Source organism: Myotis nattereri, assembly GCF_964212035.1.
Source record: "Myotis nattereri genome assembly, chromosome: 16".
Lineage (NCBI taxonomy): Eukaryota > Metazoa > Chordata > Mammalia > Chiroptera > Vespertilionidae > Myotis > Myotis nattereri.
Window position 1 is genome coordinate 15,010,356 of NC_138091.1, and position 19,951 is coordinate 15,030,306.

At 55.1% G+C, this 19,951-nt stretch overlaps 1 protein-coding gene across 1 annotated transcript in view; it reads left to right on the forward strand.

The window, feature by feature from the left end:
* GAS7 (growth arrest specific 7) overlaps nt 1–19,951 on the forward strand; it is an 82,855-nt gene that overhangs the window by 58,823 nt on the left and 4,081 nt on the right. Inside the window, exons 6-11 of the mRNA XM_081109208.1 lie at nt 1,502–1,591; nt 3,781–3,896; nt 6,535–6,609; nt 11,258–11,336; nt 16,054–16,182; nt 17,044–17,167. Coding sequence (XP_080965334.1) covers nt 1,502–1,591; nt 3,781–3,896; nt 6,535–6,609; nt 11,258–11,336; nt 16,054–16,182; nt 17,044–17,167 — 613 coding nt within the window. The remainder of the gene's footprint in view (nt 1–1,501; nt 1,592–3,780; nt 3,897–6,534; nt 6,610–11,257; nt 11,337–16,053; nt 16,183–17,043; nt 17,168–19,951) is intronic.

The following is a 19,951-nucleotide window of genomic DNA, read 5'->3' on the forward strand; positions in this document are numbered from 1 at the left end:
GGCAGCCAGCGGGGCAGGGGAGTGGCGGGGGGGTGGGGGGGTGGATTTACTTCCAGCCGCCCTCCCACCCCTGGAACAGGCCATGGCTGGGGCCCACGGGCCTGACCCAGCGGGCAGAGGGGCTGGCTTGCCTACATTATTGTTGACATCATAACTCTCAGCCTTGGATTCACTGGCCAACGTTTCAAAACTGAGACACTTCACATCAAATTCCCGATTTGAAGCTCCTCGGCCATCGCATAACCTGACAAGGATGGGCTCCTCACTCTGTCTTGATGACAGTTGGTGGGGGTGAGAGCAGTCCGCCCCTTGGGCTCAGATGGAGCTCCGTAGACCCCCACCCCTTCCCGAAGCAGAGGCTGGTCTTTCCTGCCCCTCCCTGAGCTGCAGTCCCTGACACAGGGCATCTCCCTTGTTGTGTGAGCTGCCTGGCCTCGGAGTTTGTGCCTCTGTTCGAAGCCTGGGGCTTTTCTGCACTGTTTTTACCTTGACCGTGTGCGGTTCCACTTCAGCAGCTGGGGCGCAGTGAGGGGTTAAAGAGGGACAGGGCGGGGCTCAGGCCTGGTGGGACTCTGCGGCTCCCACGAGGAACACAAATTAGCTGGCTCCATGGGAGGGACCGGGCTCCATGGGAGGGACCAGGCTCCATGGGAGGGACCAGGCTCCATGGAGGGGTCCCGGCTGGACGCGACATCAGCAGGAGCAGTAGAAAGCCACTCCCCCAGGCAGGGAGAGCAGGGCTGTGGGACCAGCTCAGCCAGGGTCTGAGCCCATCCCAGCATCTGCACTGCACTGTTCAGCAGGCTCCTGGGTGAGCACCGCAGCCTCTCTGTTCGTAGAATACATTGTGTGAGATCGAATTCACAAGGTGACTCTTCACCCCGACCTGCAGCCACAGAACTCCTTTCCCCGGGAGCAAACGGTGTTATTGGCCACAGAGGTATTCCATGGGTAAATAACCAAAGGTGTATATGCCTCCCCTTTAACACAAATGGTGGCATACAGTCATATCCTGCACCTGCTCCCTCCCCTCCCCACTCAGTCTGTCCTGACACCCCCTGCTGAGAAGCCACTTCCCTGGATGCCCGCCTGTCTCCTGCTTTGCTTACCCACCCCCTGCTGGTGGACAGAGGACCTGTGTCCAGCCTTTTGCTGTTACAGAGGGTGCTGGGGGGAGGCACCCTGCTGCATTCACACCTGTGAAACGCACCCGTAGGATAGACTCGTCGAGTGCACTCGCTGGCCGAAGGCTCTGGATTTTGGCAGTTTTGATAGATGCTGTCAGTCCGCCCTCCAGAGAGTTTGTACCAAGGGCAGCCCTCTAGGGTGGGTGTGAGGACTGGTGCCCCTATTTGACATGTTGGCCCTGGAGCATCTCGAGATCCCGTGTGCGTTCTCTCACGCTGACCCTCCCGGCGCCTCTGCAGCGCTGTGTCTGGAAGCAGAGCCCTCCCAGCCTCCCAGCCCTCAGCCCTCGTTTCTCCCTGTCCTGTGCCTGCAGATCAACTGTGTGACGTTCCCTCACCCGGACACGATGCCCGAGCAGCAGCTGCTGAAACCAACCGAGTGGAGCTATTGCGACTATTTCTGGGTAAGTGGTGCCTCGGTTTCCCCCACACTGTGGCCCCAAGGACCAAGAATGAACCCCTGGTGGGGGACATGAAGGGCCTTGAACTTAAAGCAGAGGGGCCTCTCCTGTTGAAACCTAATGGACTGGTGGGAGACTTAAGACCCTCTGCAGTCCAGAATGTTCCATAAGCCTCAGAGAATTGATAGGGTTTTCATTCGTGGCAACACGGAAACCCAGGCAGAAAGCAGATAAGCTGGGCGGTCCCTTTCTCTGCTGCTGGGTAAAGACAGGAGACTAGAGTCCACTCCAGGGAAGGAATCTGGGCTCCAGGCCTGCTCTGTCACTTGTGGGCGACCGGGGACAGGTGCCTCACCCCGGGGCTTCTCTGTTTCCTTCGAAGTCAGGAGGTTGGGCTTAAGGATCTGTAGAGAGCTCCAGATTCTGGGGTTCCAGGGCCTTTGCAAATTGTTCAATGGGGACAAAGTGTCCCTTTCCCAAGACAAAGAAAAGTTCTGGAGATGATGGTGGTGATGGTTGTACAACGTGAATACTTAATGCCACTGAACTACACACTTAAAAATGGTCAAGATGGTAAATTCATGTTATGTGTGTTTTTCCACAAGTCAACATCTCTTGACAAATGCACAGCCCAGCTCCTCAGAAACTGGTTAGAAGTCTTGGGCATTTTCTTTTCTTTTATACTAGAGGCCCAGTGCATGAAATTCGTGCACTGGTAGGGTCCCTAGCGGCTGCCACTGACACCCGGGTACTCCCTCCCTTCCCCCAGCTGGCCCCGCCCCCTGGTCGAACTCCAGACAAACTCCTGGTCGAGGGGACCATTTGCATACTACCTTTCATTATATACTATTTTTACTGATTTCAGAGAGGAAAGGAGAGGGAGAGAGAGATAGAAGCATCAATGATGAGAGAGAATCATCCATCAGCTGCCTCCTGCACACCCTACACTGGGGATCAAGTACACAACCCAGGCATGTGCCCTGACCGGGAATCAACCGTGACCTCATGGTTCATAGGTCGACACTCACCTCAACCACTGAGCCATGCTGGCTGGGCATCACCACCCCTACCCCTTCCCCTCTCCTAAAGTGTCCATTCTGGGGTCTTAGAGGTGCAACCCATTCCCTTTTAAGGGGCGGGGCCTGAGGATGGGGAAGCCCTGACCGGGTCACGCAGTGGCTGAGCTGAGCCCGCACCTCTGTGAGGTCAAAGGCCGTACTTTTAACTCCTTCCATTAAATACCAAAGCATTTGACCCTGGCTGTGATGGAGGAGGCTCACCCAGGACCTGGGCGGCTCCCAGAGCTGTGAGGGCAGGTGCCCGATGAGTGTCCCACAGGGAAGGCCATAGCGGGCAGCAGGCAGCAGGCAGGAGGTGGGCCGGGGGGCGGCAGGAAAGGGAGGCTCAGGCGTCCTTGAAGAAGTGCAGGCCAAACACAGCTAAACCTAATTTTGAAACTTTAAGAGAATTGCTTGCAAAATGAATTGGGTACTAAGTTTCCATGTCATGGACTTGCCATCTTTTCTGAGTCCTGACTTTTACTTGAAAGGAGCTGCTGTTCACTGAGCACGCAGTCTCTGCTGAGCACTGTGCTCGGCCATTTCCACGGGTGGTTCATCCCAGGCGAACGAAGCAGCTCAGGCTGGAGACTTGCTCCTGAGACCCCCCTGCTGATGTCAGCCCGGGCGCCCGCCCTCGTCCACTCTGGCCTCCTCCAATCCAGCTTCTCTCAGAGGCCTCTCTGACCCTTGGTGAAGGTGCATTGGAAGATGGCACTGCCCGGCCAGTGCAAGAAGCTGACAGGAGATGGGATGGGGTAGGGTTAGGGACAGAGGACCCCAAGGTCACAGACGGTCGCAGCTTAGAGTCAGGATGCCAGGACCCCCCCCTCCCCCCCCCCGCCCGAGGGCCTGCCAGCCTCGGCAGCCCCTGGTTGGAAGGGATGGGCCCTTGGGGATCAGAGCCTTGCTCTCGGCCACCTGCCCTTCCTCTGCTTTCCAGGTTGGGCGGTTGAAGGGCGGGGGGGAGGGGCTGGGGTGGCTTACGCGTCAGAGGGCCCGTGGGAGCGGGGCACCAGGAGACACGCACGGGTCAGGCAGCCAAGGCCGCCCCAGTCCTCCCTCTCGGGCTGTGGGCAGCCCCCCCCCCACCCCCACCCCATCACTGAAGCTCCTACTCTGCTTCCTTTCTAGGCTGATAAGAAGGACCCCCAGGGCAATGGCAATGTGGCTGGGTTTGAACTGCTGCTTCAGAAACAGCTGAAGGGCAAGCAGATGCAGAAGGAGATGTCGGAATTCATTCGGGAGAGGTGAGCCCCCCCACCCCCCCAGCTCAGGGCACTGGTGACAGGGCCTCTGGTGGCCCCTTAGCCTGAGGGGAGTGCGTGGCAGGGGTGAGCCTGCACCCCCAGCGCTGGGCTCAGTTAGCACCAAGGGGAGCATGAGACCAGAACCACACAACTCACGGCCCTCGGGCCATGTGTGGTTCTGGCCTGTGTCCTGTTTTTAAAGGTTTGAACGACCATTTGTTAGGATGGTCGGCTTTTACATTAAAGTCTGGCGTCTCTGGAGAAAGCAGGAAAGTCTGGCAGCGGTGGCTCGGCACCCCTCAGGTGGCACTGGCTGGAGCTGAGTGGCCGCAGCCAGAGGGGGAGCCTGTGTTCCCAGTTCGCCACAGTCTCCACCACTCCCTGCTGTCCCCACACAGGCTGCTCCGCTCCTCTACCTCCATGGCCCCCATTTGGAGCACCGCCCCTTAGCATGAGAAAAAGGAGAATGTTACCTTCCAGTTAATCTTGGAACCAAATCTGTGTCCTGGACCTGGGCTTACAGAACCCACCGCCCCCATCCTCCCTGCCTCAGGAGCTCAGGGTAATGGGAGAGTCAGGTGAGGTGCTTTTGGAAAGGAAGTGCAGGGGTTAGAATAGTGGTTCCGATGAACACAGGGGAGGAGACAGTGAATTGGCCCAGATGGAAAGATGAAAAGCTATAAAAAGACAAAGTTCCTTTTCTGTCCCCTCCAAGTTCGGAAACCCCGTTAAGCGCACCTCACACACCCACAGACCTCACACACCCACCACCACATGCACCTTACCCCCCACACATGTTTGCATGTGCTCACACACGTGTGCCTGCACACATGCACGTGTGCTCAGACATACATGTATGCTCTCACATGCATGTGTGCTCGCATACACACGTGTGCTCACACACACACACAGCTTTCTGTCTGGAGTTTCCCAGATACACTGGAAATATTTAGTAAATGGCAATATATTTACACTATATTTATTTATTTATTTATTTTTACACTTTTTATTTTTTAATTATAACAACAACTATCGAGTAATAATTCTGTAGCATCTTAAAGCACCTCTTTTCCTTCGGAGCCCCGTTTTCTGTTTGTATAATGAAATCTTTATTTTATGACCCGTTAAACCGGCAGAGAGCTGAGAGCTTCGTAGCTCAGGTGCAAGAAAACAACAGCATAAAACAGGCGAGTAGGAAAATGGTTATAAAAGCCGAAGTTTGAGCACACTATGGTTTATACTGTCATAAAGGTGTCATGTTGGCAAATAAATTGAGCCTACAGTCTGAGAGCGCTGGTCTTTCCTGAGACACACAGTTTCTCTCGGTCCATCTTGGGGTCACGTCGGGAGCCTCAGAGCCAGGAGAGGGGCAGCGAGGCACAGGCGGGAGCGTGCGGGCCAGGGGCCGAGGGCTAGGGCTTTGTTCTGGCCTCAGTGTAGGAAGCTGGCAGGCGTGGGGGTGAGGCGGGCGCTGGCGCTGGCCCCGGCTGTGGCTGTGGCTGTGGCTGTGGCTGTGGCTGTGGCTGTGACTGTGGCTGTGGCTGTGGCTGTGACGTGCTGAAGCAGACGGGCCTCGCGCCTGGATGTCATGGGGAGCCTGGGGAGATTTGCAGTCTGGAGTATGACGTGGTTTGATCTGCTTTCTAGAGCGATCTCTTGGTCACAGGCTGGGGGCCGCAGGCTGGCCGGCCGGTCATCCTGGGAGCTCAGGGGCTCAGGCAGAGTGAATGGGAGGGAGCAGTGAGACCCCAAGACCAGCCAGAGGTGGCACTGGCAGCAAAGCAGTGCGAGAAGGAGCAGGCTGTGGGCCTCTCAGCGCCACGCCATGGAACCAGCATCACTCAGATGCTGCCCTGGGACGTGGTAGGCCACCCTGCAGACACCCTCGCGGCCCTTGAGAAGCACATGCTGCCACCCCGAGCGTCTCTGGGGCTTTTCCGTTTGCCGAGGGATGGACCAGGGCGCAGTACCTCCACAGCACATTGCATGCAGAGGCGCCAGACGATCCAGGACGCTCCCGGGAGAGTTGCCTTGAAAGTGTGTCAAGGGCCTGCCTGCTGCAAGCAAAGTCCAAGGCGACTTCCCTCTCTGGGGAAGTGGCATCAGCCAGCTCTGGGCACCGCCTGGTCTCCGTGGAAACACGGGTGCCCTGCAGGCCTGGCCGTGAGAGGCATTGGGGGCAGGGAGACGATAAGGAGCAGTTCTATTCTGTTTCTGAAGGGCCGATGCCACCCTGGAGAATCTAGACCCAGAACTCTGGGGCTGGCAGGGGAAGGACAGCACTGGACATCCAGCACGGTGGTCCATCATGAGTTACATTCACCCGTTTAAGGGTCTCCATGTGCCCAGCCCCGTGTCAGGATCTGTGCAGATGACAGCTGTGCATCTTCACGACCCTGTAGACAGCTGGGAATAGCCCATTTTGCAGATGAGCAGACAGGGAGGTCCGGACAATTTTGCACATTCATTCATTCATTCATACTAAGCACCTACTGTGTGCCAGACAGACAAGAGCCACACACTCTCAGAGCATATGGTCTAGTGGGTTCCTTTACACGGTTATTAAGCAGCAGGGCTGTAGGTTGGACCCACCAAATAGCACTGGGGAGCTGACCTGTTGGGTTTTCTCCCCTTGCAGGATAAAGATTGAAGAAGAATATGCGAAGAACTTAGCTAAGCTCTCTCAGAACTCCTTGGCCGCACAGGAGGAAGGGTGAGTGGGGAGGACAGCGATGGGAGTGGGAGGGAGAGGAGACACTGGGGGGGGGAGGGGGGAGTCCCTTTTCACCGATCACTGATTATTGCCATGGGCCCATTGGCGGGGAAGTCTCCATAGGCCTGGCTCACAGTGGGCATTTATGGTTCAAGGTGGGCACCGTGACCCAGGTGTGGGCATGCATGCTCAAGGCTAGCACTTCCACATTGTTTTCTCTCTCATGGCCAAGGGCCTCCTGCCATATGCTGGGCCCCCTCGGCCCTGGTCCCTGGTAGCTGGGCATCAGCCCCCAGATGCCGCACCTGCTTCCCTTTCTGAGGGCAGGCTGGTAGGAACCTGGGTGTGAGAGGATTCCGCACCTGGCCGCTTGTTTAGAATTCTCCCTGTGGGCCTGAGGCCCAGGCCCCCCTCCCCTTCCAGCTGCGACAGTCCAGACCTCCTTGGGTGGGACCTGGGCTGGGGAGACTCAGCCCACACTCCCAGCCACACAGGGATCCCTGGTGGAAGGAAGACGGCGCCTTCTCTGCTCTGCCTTGTTACAGAGCGTTTGGGCCTGCAGGTGGGAATGTAGCTGTGCAGCCACTGTAGAAACACAGCTTGCAGCGCCTCAGAAAACTGAGCCTAGAATTACTGTGACCCCGCAGTTCCTCTCACAGGCTTAGACCCCAAAGAACTGAAAGCAGATACTCAAACAAATACCTGCACACGAATGTCCATAGCACCCAATTCACAGGAGCCAAAAGTTAGCAACAACCCAAATGTCCATCAAGGGATGAATGGACGGACAAATTATGTCCACATTGGATATATGGGTATAGGATGGGATTATTCAGCCATAAAAATGAATAAAGTACTGACCCATACTATTATGTGGATGAAGTGCAAGAACCAAGACACAGAGGTTGCATATTATATGATTCCATTTATGTGAAATGTCCAGGACAGACAAATTCGTAAGACAGAATGGTGGTTGTCAGAGTTTAGGGAAAAAAAGGAATGGGGAGTAACTGCTTAATGAGCACAGGGTTTCTTCTGGTGGAGGGTGTGTATTCATCTCCGTGGGTTGCTGTAATAGTAAAAAATAGGCTTAAACAGCAGAAATTTAACTTATCACAGCTCTGGAGGCTGGGAGTCCAGCATCAAGGTGCCAGTAGGTTGGTGTCTGGTGAAAGCTCCCCTCTTCTTTGCAGGCAGCTCCCTTTTTGCTATGGCCTTTCCTAGTGAGGAGAGAGAGCGAGTTCTCAGTGTCTCTTCTTATAAGGACACTAATCCCGTCTGATGAGGGCCCCACCCATATGACCTCATGTAACCCCAGTTTCTGTGATAGAGGACCCATCCCCAACTCACAGTAACACTAGGGGTTAGGGCTTCAACATCATAACCTAGGGGGGCACCAGCATTCAGTCCATAGCAGGGTGATGAAAATGGTTCGGAACTAGCTAGAAGTGGGGGTTGCACAACAGGGTGACTTGGCTAAGTGCGATCGTTCTGAATGAAATTTCATCCCAATAATAAAAACAACGGCTCAGGAAGTTAGCGTTGAAGGTCCCTGGAGTCTTCTGTCTGGTGGGACCTCCCTCCAGGGCAGTGTCTGACTCCCTCCTGAGAGAGGAAGCGAGCCCCAGAGGAAGGCAGCGGATGCTGCAGTGGTCAGCGAGCTGCAGTGTTAAACGAGTCCAGCCCTGCCTGCATGGCTTGAAATCCCTCAGCGGCAGGGCTTTGCCAACCACATGTGGCTTTGATCAAAGCCTCTGCTTGGGCCCGCTGTGCAGCCAGCAGGCCACCGCCAGCCACAGGCCACAGGACAGCCCTGCAAGGCTGGTGTCTCTCCCACGGACATAAGTGAGGTGCCCTCCGGCCCCCTCTGCTCCGTGCACTGGGCCTGAGATGAGGGCAGGAAGGAGGAGCGTGGAGGAGCCGCCCCACTGGCCAGGCCAGGGGCCTTTCCAGGCATCTCCATACCCTGTGACTACAGTGCTGCCCTGAGTCTTCCCGCCTCCACCTCCTCGGCCTGGGCTGGTGCCGAGGACACTCAGTCCCGCCCGAACACACAGCATATGCTCCCAGCTGAAGGCATCGGGCCTGCACCGCCATGCTGTGCACACATGCACCCACAGACGGGGGAACTCAGCACACGCTCACATACGTGCATCGGCGCTGCTCGCCTCCAGCGTGGCCATGAGCACCTGCCTTTGCACACAGGCTAAGACCCCACGCGCACTCCTTCCAGCAGGCGCTGCGGGGGGATGGGCCCGTGGGCCCTGCTCACGGTGCAGTGATGCTGTTTTGCTCACACACAGCTTTGGACGTGAGCCCAGTCCACTAAGAACCTTCCAAAGCGCAGTGCTGGAGCCTAGAGATCTGGGCAGCCGAGGGAGGTGCCTGCCCAGGGGGAGGCTCGAGCTGCCTTTGCCACTCGAGCGCCGTGTCCAAATCAGATGCCCCAGCATATGTGCACCCCGGCGAGGAGCCAGGGCCGGTTGTTCGTCCTGCCTGCAGCCTGTCTCTCCCGCGTGGAGAGGAAGTGGGATGGGGCTGTTTTCTGCTTGAGCGTTGTGACAGCATCGTGCATTTTGACGTGGAAGGCCTCAGACTGCATATTGGAACAGACGTAGATCTCAGAATTTAGTTTTTTCACTAACCACTTATCAGATGAAAAATTTCTCTTCAAATGAGAAAATTTCTAATTGCTTTATTTGAAATGGTGACGTGGTCCCAGGGGGCCTGGGATATAGGGGGCGGGGGGGGGGGGCGGTGGTCGGTGCATGGGACATGTATTAGCTCAGACAGACCAATTGATGTTTAGAGTGACATCCTCCCACCTGTGAATGCCCAGCCTGGAGGTGGGGACAGTCTGACCCGGAATTGAACCAGCGACCTCGTAGTTCATGGGTCAGTGCGCAACCACTGAGCCACACAGCCTGGGCCTGATCCGGAAACTGTGCTTCCTCCTGCCCTCCCAGTGGCCTCGGATGACACGCTCAGGCCACTGCAGCTGCCACCACGCCAGTGACTGACCGCGTGCCCTGCTGGTGGGGGGCGTGCATGTTCTCAGGGCTGCCCACGCCTTTCGGCTTGTGGGCACTGGTTTCACCGTCCGCAGGCTCACGTGCAGCTCAGCTGCGGGGCCGAACCCCTCCCGTCAGCCTCGAAGGAGTTCCCGCTTCTCCCGGGGCTGCTTCCGTAGCTGGTAGAGTGCTGACGTTCACTCTAGGTCTGTGATGCAGCCCGAGAGAATCCGTCCGTACGGCATGAGGTCAGGGTCGAGAGGCCTTCTGTCCCCTGTGGCTGTACAGTGGTGTTTGCACCATTTGTTAAAAGGCTGTCCCTCCTCCCTTGAGATAATTGGACATTCTTGTGGCACATCAGTCACCCCACATCTGAGTCTGTTTCTGGGCCTGGTGTTCCCATATCTGTCTGACCACCAGGTCTGCTTCCACCCCCTGCATCCCCTGCCCAGGACCCCCTACCCGCCTCCCGGGTCAGGTGAGGAGCTGCCACCCAGAGCTGCCCCCACAGCTCCCTGGAGCTCAGACCCGTGAGGCAGAGAGAAATGTCTGCAGTGTGGGTTGCCCATTTCTCCATCTCGTCTCTGGTGGGCTCCCTAGCCAGGGTCAGCCAAGGGGACCTTTCTTTGCCGCCAGGCTCCTAGATAAACTCAGTCAGTCATTTCCCATAAACACCCACCTCAGCCTGAGGCAGCACCACAGCCAGACAGGCCTGGGCGGAACCAGAGGGGCCCATTATGATGTGCTGGGTAGCTCTCAGCTGCTGGCTTCTCTACTGCAAACCCAGAGGCCACGCAGCACAATGTCTGTTAGTCAGCTTTTGCCACTGGAGTTTAAGGAATTCTCCCGTGGAAGTGGCCTTTGGATGGAAGGAAGTCAGCCTGGGTTTACTGGCTGGGTTTACTGGCTGGGTGTAGAGGTCCCAGGGTTAAAGAGTTGCAAATTACCAGAGTGTAGCCTGGGGCCTGCATTGCAGGGTCTTGGGGACTTCGGGAAGTTGCTTCTACTTGGAGCATCTTGGCGTGGGAAGTGACGGCGTGGAGAGGCCTGTGTTCTCCAGTGGAACTGTGTGCAGCACCAGGCCTCACTGCAGGCTCAGGACCGGCCGGGGCACACTCCTGTGCTGCCGATGGAGAGCCGTCTGCCTGTGGTGTCCCCAGGAGCTCCCTAGACCCAGAGGACCCCCCTCTACCCCCTCCCCAGAAGCCAGGCTGTCCGGGGTTTGCCTGCATGCAGGGAGCGCTGTGTGGTACCTTCCATTTGAGCAGGACTGTTCCCTGAGGGGCACCTGTCCTCTCTCTGTGACTCCCCAGCAGGTGCCTGTGCCTCCTCAACAATCCAGGGAGGGGTGATGGGAAGGCATGAGGAGAGCAGCTGGCCAGTCTTGGAGGCCCTCTCTGCTGCTGCACCCCACTTTTGTGCAGCTCCCCCAGTTCTCTGGGTTTCTGGCTGTTTCCCCAGTCTGCTACAGCCTGCTCTCTCAGCTCCTGGACTCGGTTTGGGGGGCTCAGATTGAATCAGGGCCCAAGTGTGTTTTGTGCCTGCCTGGCCTCTGCCTCACGCAAGCCCAGTCTCCGGGGTCTCCGCCATCGGGTCACTGCAGCTCCCCGAGTCTGACAGTCTGCTTCCTGTTGCAGCTCCCTGGGAGAGGCGTGGGCGCAGGTGAAGAAGAGCCTGGCGGACGAGGCAGAAGTCCACCTCAAGTTCTCTGCCAAGGTAACCCCTCCCCACGGCCTCTCTGGGCTCGTCTTACACCGTGGTGTGCTGCTAGGCTGTGCACAGCCGCCTCGCCTGTGTGTGATGTTGCCAGTTTCTATGCTGTAAATGTCAGGGGTTCCGAAGAGACCACAGTAGCACAGCCCTGGACCAGGGTCTGTGACGCACACGTCCAGGCTGGGGGATGGGCGGTAGCTCAGCCCTGGACCAGGGTCTGTGACGCACACATCCAGGCTGGGGGATGGGCAGTAGCTCAGCCCTGGACCAGGGTCTGTGACACACGTCCAGGCTGGGGGATGGGCAGAAGCACATCCCAGGACGATGTTTCCGCCATCCCAGTGCAATAGTGAGTGATCAGAACTAGCCATGAGTCCATGGAAGACAGCGAGATGCAGTTAGGAAGTGATACGTGCTGAGTATTTAGTACCTTGTTTTTAGTGTAATTGATTAATTTTGAATTTAGATCACAGTTTTTAATACTGACTGTCTGGAGCAACCAGCTTATAAAATCCCTACACCTGCAGCACTCGGAGCCAGTACAGGCCGCCCCACCCCCCGCTTCGTGGTGGTGCCCGCACACGGGGCAGAATGAATGACTCAGATATGAGGCACGTGGAGGAGCTGTCTACAGAGCTGAGTGGAAGGGAAAACCAGTGCTATTTCCAGCTCCTGCTGTGAAGGGTAGGAGTGCCCAGGAGTGAGCTGCCACCCAGATGTGAGAATGCCCGGCGAACAATAGCCCACTAACCCAGGCAGCAGCCCCTGCACCGGAAGTCACCCCTCCAGCCGGGCGAGGAGGGGGCTCAGCGAATTAGGCCCCTTCCTGCCGTGCAGACAAGGCAGCGAGTTCTTTCTAAGCTGCAGATCCTGGGAGGTGCTCCCTCCGGGTCTCCCTGCCGTCCTGGCCCCAGCAGCTCTGTTCCCGCGCACGTGAACCCACCGTCGGCTGGGGAGGTGGGTGGGCAGGCTGCCCTTGGGCTGGGCGGGCTGGGAGCTGGTCGCCTGAGCGTCTGAAAGGACTCCTGCGGATCCGGGGACCCGGGGCACTTACTTCCCCTCAGCGGGACCCCGGTTCTGGATTGTTCACAGACCAAACATTCTCCTGTGCTCTGGTTTCCTCTGCTATTTCCTTTTCCCGCTGCTGCTCACACCACCACTTCTGCCACCAAGTGCGTTTCCCCTCACTGGCCGGTTCCTTCACCAGCGGGGCGTCCTACAATATACCTCAGTGCGGACACTGTCTGTGGGGGTAACGTGGGTCCCACAGGGTCAGGGCTCAGCCCCACAACACTGCCCCCACTTCAGACGGCAGTTGCAAGCAGTGGGTCCCTGGGTTACCTACACTTCTGTTGACTAGGCTACCAATTGGGGGTTCTCACGGCCCCTCCTCAGGTGTGATAACTCGCTAAAATGGCTCCCAGAACGCAGGAACCACTGACCTAGGTTTCCAAGGGTATTGTACGTTAAAGCAGAGGTCCTCAAACTTTTTAAACAGGGGGCCCGTTCCCTGTCCCTCAGACATTCCACACATGCGCACTGCGGGCCCGGGACGAGTCGGCTGCTAAGCAGGACAGGCAGCGGCGGCAAACACCCGGCGGGCCAAATAAATGTTTTCAGCGGGCCGCATGTGGCCCGCGGGCCGTAGTTTGAGGACCCCTGCGTTAAAGGATGTGATGGATGATACAGATGAACAGCCGTGTGGAGAGGTCCCTAGGCCCTAGGGTGAGGTCTTGGGGGTGGTCCCGAGCCTGGGGCTCCTGTCCCTGTGGAAGGTCACCCTCTTGGCACATGCTGTGTTCACCAACCCGAAGCTCTCTGAACGCTGTGATTGACAGCTTTTATGGCGGCTTCATCACGTGGGCACGATCGATTTATTTCCAGCTTCTCTCCTCTCCCCAGCGCCTGGGGCCTGCAGCTGAAATCATGGGTTGGTCTTTCTGGCGACCAGCCCCCTCCAGAAGCTAGTCAGGAGCCCACCCAGGGTTCCCTCCTTAGGACAAAAGAGGCTCCTGTCACCCAGAAAATGGCAAGGGACTCAGGAGCTCTGTGATGGGAACCAGGCTCAGCCCAGGTCAGCGACCAACTGTTCGAACAGAAGATGCTTCCAGCACCGTGATCACCGAGGAAATTACAAAGGGGAGGTGCTCTGGCCAGGAGCCGAGGGCGAGAATAGACGTATATATTATTAAGTTGCAGAATCACAATCAAATAATGTTCTTGATGTTTCCGTGTGGGACATAACTCATCTCAATCTTATCAGCCACCCGGCAGGACGGCATCTCCACCTCACACGTGAGAAGGGGCAGAGAGGTTAAGCGGAGCCTGCGACCACACAGCCTAGGGGGCCGCGATGGAGCAGGATGGAGAGGATGGGGTGAACGGGGTGCTGACCCGGACCTTTTCTCCGGAGGCCAGTGGCACCCTGAGGAGCACACTGCCCTCTCTCGGGGGCTGTCTGGGCGGTGGGCCGGCCCTCCTGATGCCCAGGACGTCGCCGATGGAAAGCATATGAAGGATTTTCTCTGAGAACCGCTGCTGCTGCTGCTGCTGGCCGGACAGTGTCGGTGGCCTTAGGCAGCCGCGTCAGCCGCCAGAGTTGTGTAGCTGTTCTCTACAAAGAAGAGAGCGCCAAGCATTCACTGTTTGCCATGGATAATATGGCTCCACATGCCCCAAACCCATTTAACCTCTGCTCCAGAAGGCTCACTGAAACCCCACTGCTCTGTGTCAGCCTAAGAGCCCTGTAAGAAATGCAGTTTTGTTAGGCCATCTCCCAGGCTTTTCTGTCTGCTGGCTCCAGCCATTGCTGCCAGCAACAGGCTGCTAAGGACCGATGGCCGTGTACACAGGAAGCTACACCTGGCTCTGCTGGAGGAGACTAGACCTGTCCCTCGTGATGGGAGACCGTCTAACCTTACGGGATGAATAGAATTTTTCAGATGGACAAAGGGGTGGGGGTGGGGACCCTCCAGACTCATGCAAAAACATGAGCGTGTGAAAGTTTGCGCCTTTGTCTCAGAAGTGGAGAGCAGTCTGTGGGGCTGGAGGAAGAGCAGGGCATGGAAGGGGTGCTGGCAGAGATCAGTGGGGCCACATTGTAAAGCTTAAACCTGATCTGTACCTTCTAGGGAGGTGATGGCGAACCTATGACACGCGCGTCAGAGGTGACACGCGAACTCATTTTTTTGGTTGATTTTTCTTTGTTAAATGGCATTTTAATATATAAAATAAATATCAAAAATATAAATCTTTGTTGTACTATGGTTGCAAATATAAAAAAATTTCTATATGTGACACAGCACCAGAGTTAAGTTAGGGTTTTTCAAAATGCTGGCTCACCGAGCTCAAAAGGTTCGCCATCACTGCCTAGGCCAAGCATGTCAAACTCAAAGGCTAACTCGGGCCACAAAAAAACAAAAGCTTCCATTTTCATAGAAATGTAGGTTTATTTCGATAGAGATATGCTGAATACAAAGGGCTGAAATAAATAAGTGTTAACATAAAATAATAGAATATTTTAATAAAAATTAATATTTTTTGAACATTAACTTACCAGACATTGAATAACTGCAAAAGTTAATAAACATAATGCAAATAAACCTATTTATCTTGTTCTCCGAAAGTGAAATATTTCCTATTGTGCACACCAAACAAGCCAGTCCAAGACAAATGACGTGGCAATCAGCTGCTAAAATATTCACTGCTAGTATTAGTGGAGAGAAATGGTGCGCCTGCGCGTAAGGGAAATGAATGCAACACGATTATAGTAATCAGTCATTAGCGAACGTTGTAGTTCATTATTAATAATTATGTGTAACAGGACATTGTAAAAATTAAGTTAGGAAATTTTTATGAAAACATTTCTGACATACCGTTAAATTAGCGGGCCGCGGGTTTGACTTGCTTGCTCTCGGCTGCTCACCTGGCTTGGGAGCAGCTCCACATTTACCTATTTTCTCATCAAATGCATCTCATGTTCACACCAATAAAAGGTGAAAGTAAAAATTCTTCAAAAAGGAGTGGGATCGAGGGAAGGAATCAAAGGGAAGGAAAATGCTTGAAAAATACCCCCACTTCTCTCAGAGCATTAACCTCTTTCTCTGCCTCCGGCCTGCGAGGCCGCTCCCTGTGCTGGGATGGGAGGTGCCGTCTCCATGCAGACCAGTGAGATGAGCAGCCCCCACCCCCAGGTACAGGGCAGAGAGGACCCTGTGAGCCCCCGCCGGCCTTGCTGGCTCCCACCATCGGTTCTTGGAGCTTTGCACCACGTCCAGATCACCTTCACAGGCTCGCACGGGCACAGAGCAGGTGTTCGGTGAACAGAGCTGCCCTGCGGCACCCAAGATAAATGGCACCCATGCCAGTGATGGGTGCCTGGCACACCACGGTGGCGTGGTTTTGCTCCCAGAAAGCTTCCAGCTTGGAAGGTCAGAGCCCTCCCAGGAGCTGTGGGAGCTCAGAGGGGGGAGGAGGTGACCACCAAGGGACTCGGGACGCTCCGGACACCAGCCTGTCCATCCATCAGTGAACCGGGACCTGGCCAGCTGAGGCGACTTCCTAAACCTCCTAAACCTCATAAGTGGGCACTCAGTTGTACTCAGAGGGCCAGGCCACCGCCCCAGGCCCCCCTCACCTGCGGGGGTGGGAGCTGCCCTCCCCCAGCACTTGCTTGCAGCTGGTACCCGGGGTCCTGAGTGTGCCCCTCTCTCCTCCACAGCTTCACAGTGAGGTGGAGAAGCCCCTGATGAACTTCCGGGAGAACTTCAAGAAAGACATGAAAAAGTGTGACCACCACATCGCCGACCTCCGCAAGCAGCTTGCCAGCCGCTACGCAGCAGTGGAGAAGGTGAGGGGCCCGGGATGCTGGGCCGGTGGCAGGGGGGCCTCCTGGAAGAGGGTGGGCTGAGGGGGGTGGGGGGTCCCCAGCCCACACCTGAGGAACCTGCCTCCCCCCAAAGAGCAGATGGGCGCTCTTCCCTATGGCACTGCCCAGAGGGCCGGTGGAGGCAGGCGAGGCTGCACCTGCAGTGGGACGTAAGTGGGCGCCACCCGGTCCCTGAGAGGAGGTGCATACAGCCATGGTCTCCTGGGACGTGGAGCCTGGACGTGCTGCTGGTCCACGCGTGCCCTTTGTCTGGGCCTCGCCTGGCAGATTCTCTCCTGACGGAATCACCCCCTCCCAGAAGCCTATGAGGGCTAAGCTGGTGGCAGCTGCTGATGGCCCCTGGAGGGAAGGGAGCTGTCCCCGGGGCTGACCACAGGACTTGGGGTGCGGGAGAAGGGGGAGCGCACGGCTGCAGGCACCCTAGACGGCCGGCTGCTGCCCCCAAGGACCCGTCCTGACCTAGACTAAGCACTGCTGGAGGTGGGTGACGTGGATCACCCTGTGCTCGCCCCCCCCTCACCCCCCAGGCTGTGATTTTAGGGCTGTCTGCACGTGCACACGCTCCATCAGACCTGGCCTGAGGCTTGCTGTAGGCCAAGTGCAGTGAGAGACGGGATGAGAGAGAGGGTCGCAGGCTCAGCACAGTGACTGGGCGGCCCAGTGATGCTAGTCTAGCTGAGTCTCCTAGGGCCATGCTGGCATCATCCACAGGAACAGGGAAAAGAAGGGACTCTTATGTAGAAACGGGGGCTGTCCACGTGACCACGGGCCCCTCCTGGCTCTGAGCCCCGTGAACAGCGCTTCCGCGTCCTTGGCCCCCAGGCCCGGAAAGCGCTCACGGAGCGGCAGAGGGACCTGGAGATGAAGACCCAGCAGCTGGAGATCAAGCTGAGCAACAAGACGGAGGAGGACATCAAGAAGGCCCGGAGGAAGTCCACGCAGGCTGGTGAGTGGGCCACGCCCACCTGTCTGCACCTGGTCAGGGAGGCCCAGCAGGGGGAGCTGGGGGAGGGATGCCTGGAAGGTGCGTCCCATGGGATGGGGGCCGGGGGCTGTGGGTGGGAGCGGGCTAGGCTGCCTCCAGGCCTGGCTCTCTGACCGGGAACTGTGGGGCCCTGTCAGTGCGGGGAGCCCCTGGAAGTACAGACTGCACCCCAGCAGGGAGGGATGCTCCCGAGGCTCACCTATGGAGATGGGCGCCCGCCCCAGTCAGCAGCTGACATTTTCATGAAATAACCACGTTTCAGATTCTCCCTGGAAGAGGCTTCCAGTGCGTTGGTCTCTGCTTCCACCTAGTGGTAAAAATGAGCTAATGCCCAAGGAGGGGGGAGAAAATCCAGATAGAACCAGTGGAAACTTACCAGATATTCCTTTAAAGAAGTTTCACTGCTGCAAGGACAGTGGTGCTTTGTGAGGCCGGAAGGTGTGACGTAGGGTTAGGGTTCAGATCAGATGCTCTAGGCCAGCGGTCGGCAAACTCATTAGTCAACAGAGCCAAATATCAACAGTACAACGATTGAAATTTCTTTTGAGAGCCAGATTTTTTAAACTTAAACTATATAGGTAGGTACATTGTTATTAACTTAATTAGGGTACTCCTAAGGCTTAGGAAGAGCCACACTCAAGGGGCCAAAGAGCCGCATGTGGCTCTCGGCCTCAGTGTGCGGACCATGGGTCTAGGCCAGTGATGGCGAACCTATGACACACGTGTCAGAGGTGACACACGAACTCATTTTTTTGGTTGATTTTTCTTTGTTAAATGGCATTTAAATATATAAAATAAATATCAAAAATATAAGCCTTTGTTTTACTATGGTTGCAAATATCAAAACATTTCTATATGTGACACGGCACCAGAGTTAAGTTAGGGTTTTTCAAAATGCTGGCACGCTGAGCTCAAAAGGTTCGCCATCACTGGTCTAGGACCTAGACTCTGGGTCCTTTCCACTCAGCTTCTGGTAAACCTCATACAGTCAACTCATTGTGGAACGAAGCAGCCATGGACATTTTGAAATAAGATGGTGTAAAATAGGTCAATTACAAATAATAGAAACGTACCCAGAAATAGAAGGCATTATATGCTTATAGTGATTGGGCAGGGAAACCTCGGGCGAGGAAAGGCATATTTAAATTCATGTAATTAGTTAAGTTATTAAATAAAATTACATTATAAAATCAATATCTTTGCTTGGGAAAAAATTTAATCAGCACATAGAATAGAAAATCTTAATTTGCCAAATTAATCACCATCAATACTTCCTAGTTTTTTAATGTTTTCGGTGTTTATGTTTATGTTTAAATGTCTACACGTTAGGTCATATACTCTATGTTCTCAGGTTATATTTTAACTGGTATGCCTTAGAGCTAGTTCTGTTCCATTACCCATATACTCAATTATCCAGCCATCCATGTACATCACAGCCTTTTATTTTCTTGGTCATCTAAGTATTTATTTCATTATCATTTTAACAAAATAAAATCATTTCTTAGTTTGTGACTATTAGATATATTGCTGGGAAATTTTTCCATTAAATATAACTTATTTACATTTAAAAATTATAAACTAAAGCCCCATAAAATAAAATAAAAAGTTTAGGCAAATACAAGCAGCAGCACACAGTCAAGCCATAGTATCAGCAGCCAGAGGTCTTAGTGGGCCCGCACTTGCAGTGGCATATCGACCTTTTCCCTTCCAGTTCCTGTTTTTCTTGGGCTCAAGGGCCCAGTCCTTGACCTTGGGCCAGGAGCAAAATGAACAAAGCCCTTGATTTGGTTCTGTTACTCAAGGTCACCTCCCAGCTAGTGGTGTGGTTCAGGTGCCAGGGAGCTGCTGGCCAGGCCCTGGGTCGTGTGCACGTTTGCCTTCACCTTCACACCAGAATGGCAAGGTGACATCATAGGAATAACTTCTGATCCACTCCCAGTACTAGACTTAAAGCATAAACTAGTTAGCTTTGACTGGCTCGAGTTTTTCCCATCATGAGCAAAGACCGTGGCGCTGTCCTCCCTGGAACCCTGTGATGAACTGAACTACACATAGACCAAGGCGTGCGCTCGGGGGGTGCACGTGGCCCACATGGGCATCTTGTGAACGTGCAGTTCTGATCAGCAGGTGCCGCATCGTCCTAGAGCTGCGTCCTGGCAGGCTGCGTGTTTTGTGCAGCAAGGTTCTGGGGTGCGGGTACCTTCATCATGTTTGCAGTTACCTTATAGGTTGTTTTCTTTCTAATTACAAAATGTTTCACACGCACCTGTGGTTGCAGAAAACAGTGTAGTAGCATCAAGATTGAATAGTGATGCCTGTTTCTGAGCGCTTATGAAAGAAAATGCTACGGAAAGAGCCCCTCTCCTCCCACCCTGCCTTCCTGTCTCCACGCCAGCGCTGTCCTGGGGTCGGTGGGTAGCGCTCGGTGCGTGTTTCCATGCCATCACTGCACATGGATGAACCATACACCGGCAGACACATTATTTTGTATTTCAGCATGGCATCCTGCTGCATGTACACACACACACACACACACACACACACACACACACAACGGACATAATTTGCAAATTTTTCTTCTTTAACTCTTAACGAGTACCAAGCTGCTTGGGACGTTTTTTACCCAAAAAGGACTCTCTGATGTGACACGAACCTACCATCTTTAGAGAGGAAGCATGTCTTTGGCTGATGATAGGCTGGGAGGTCCTAGGAGGAACCCCCTCCCCACTTCACCCCACACGCTGA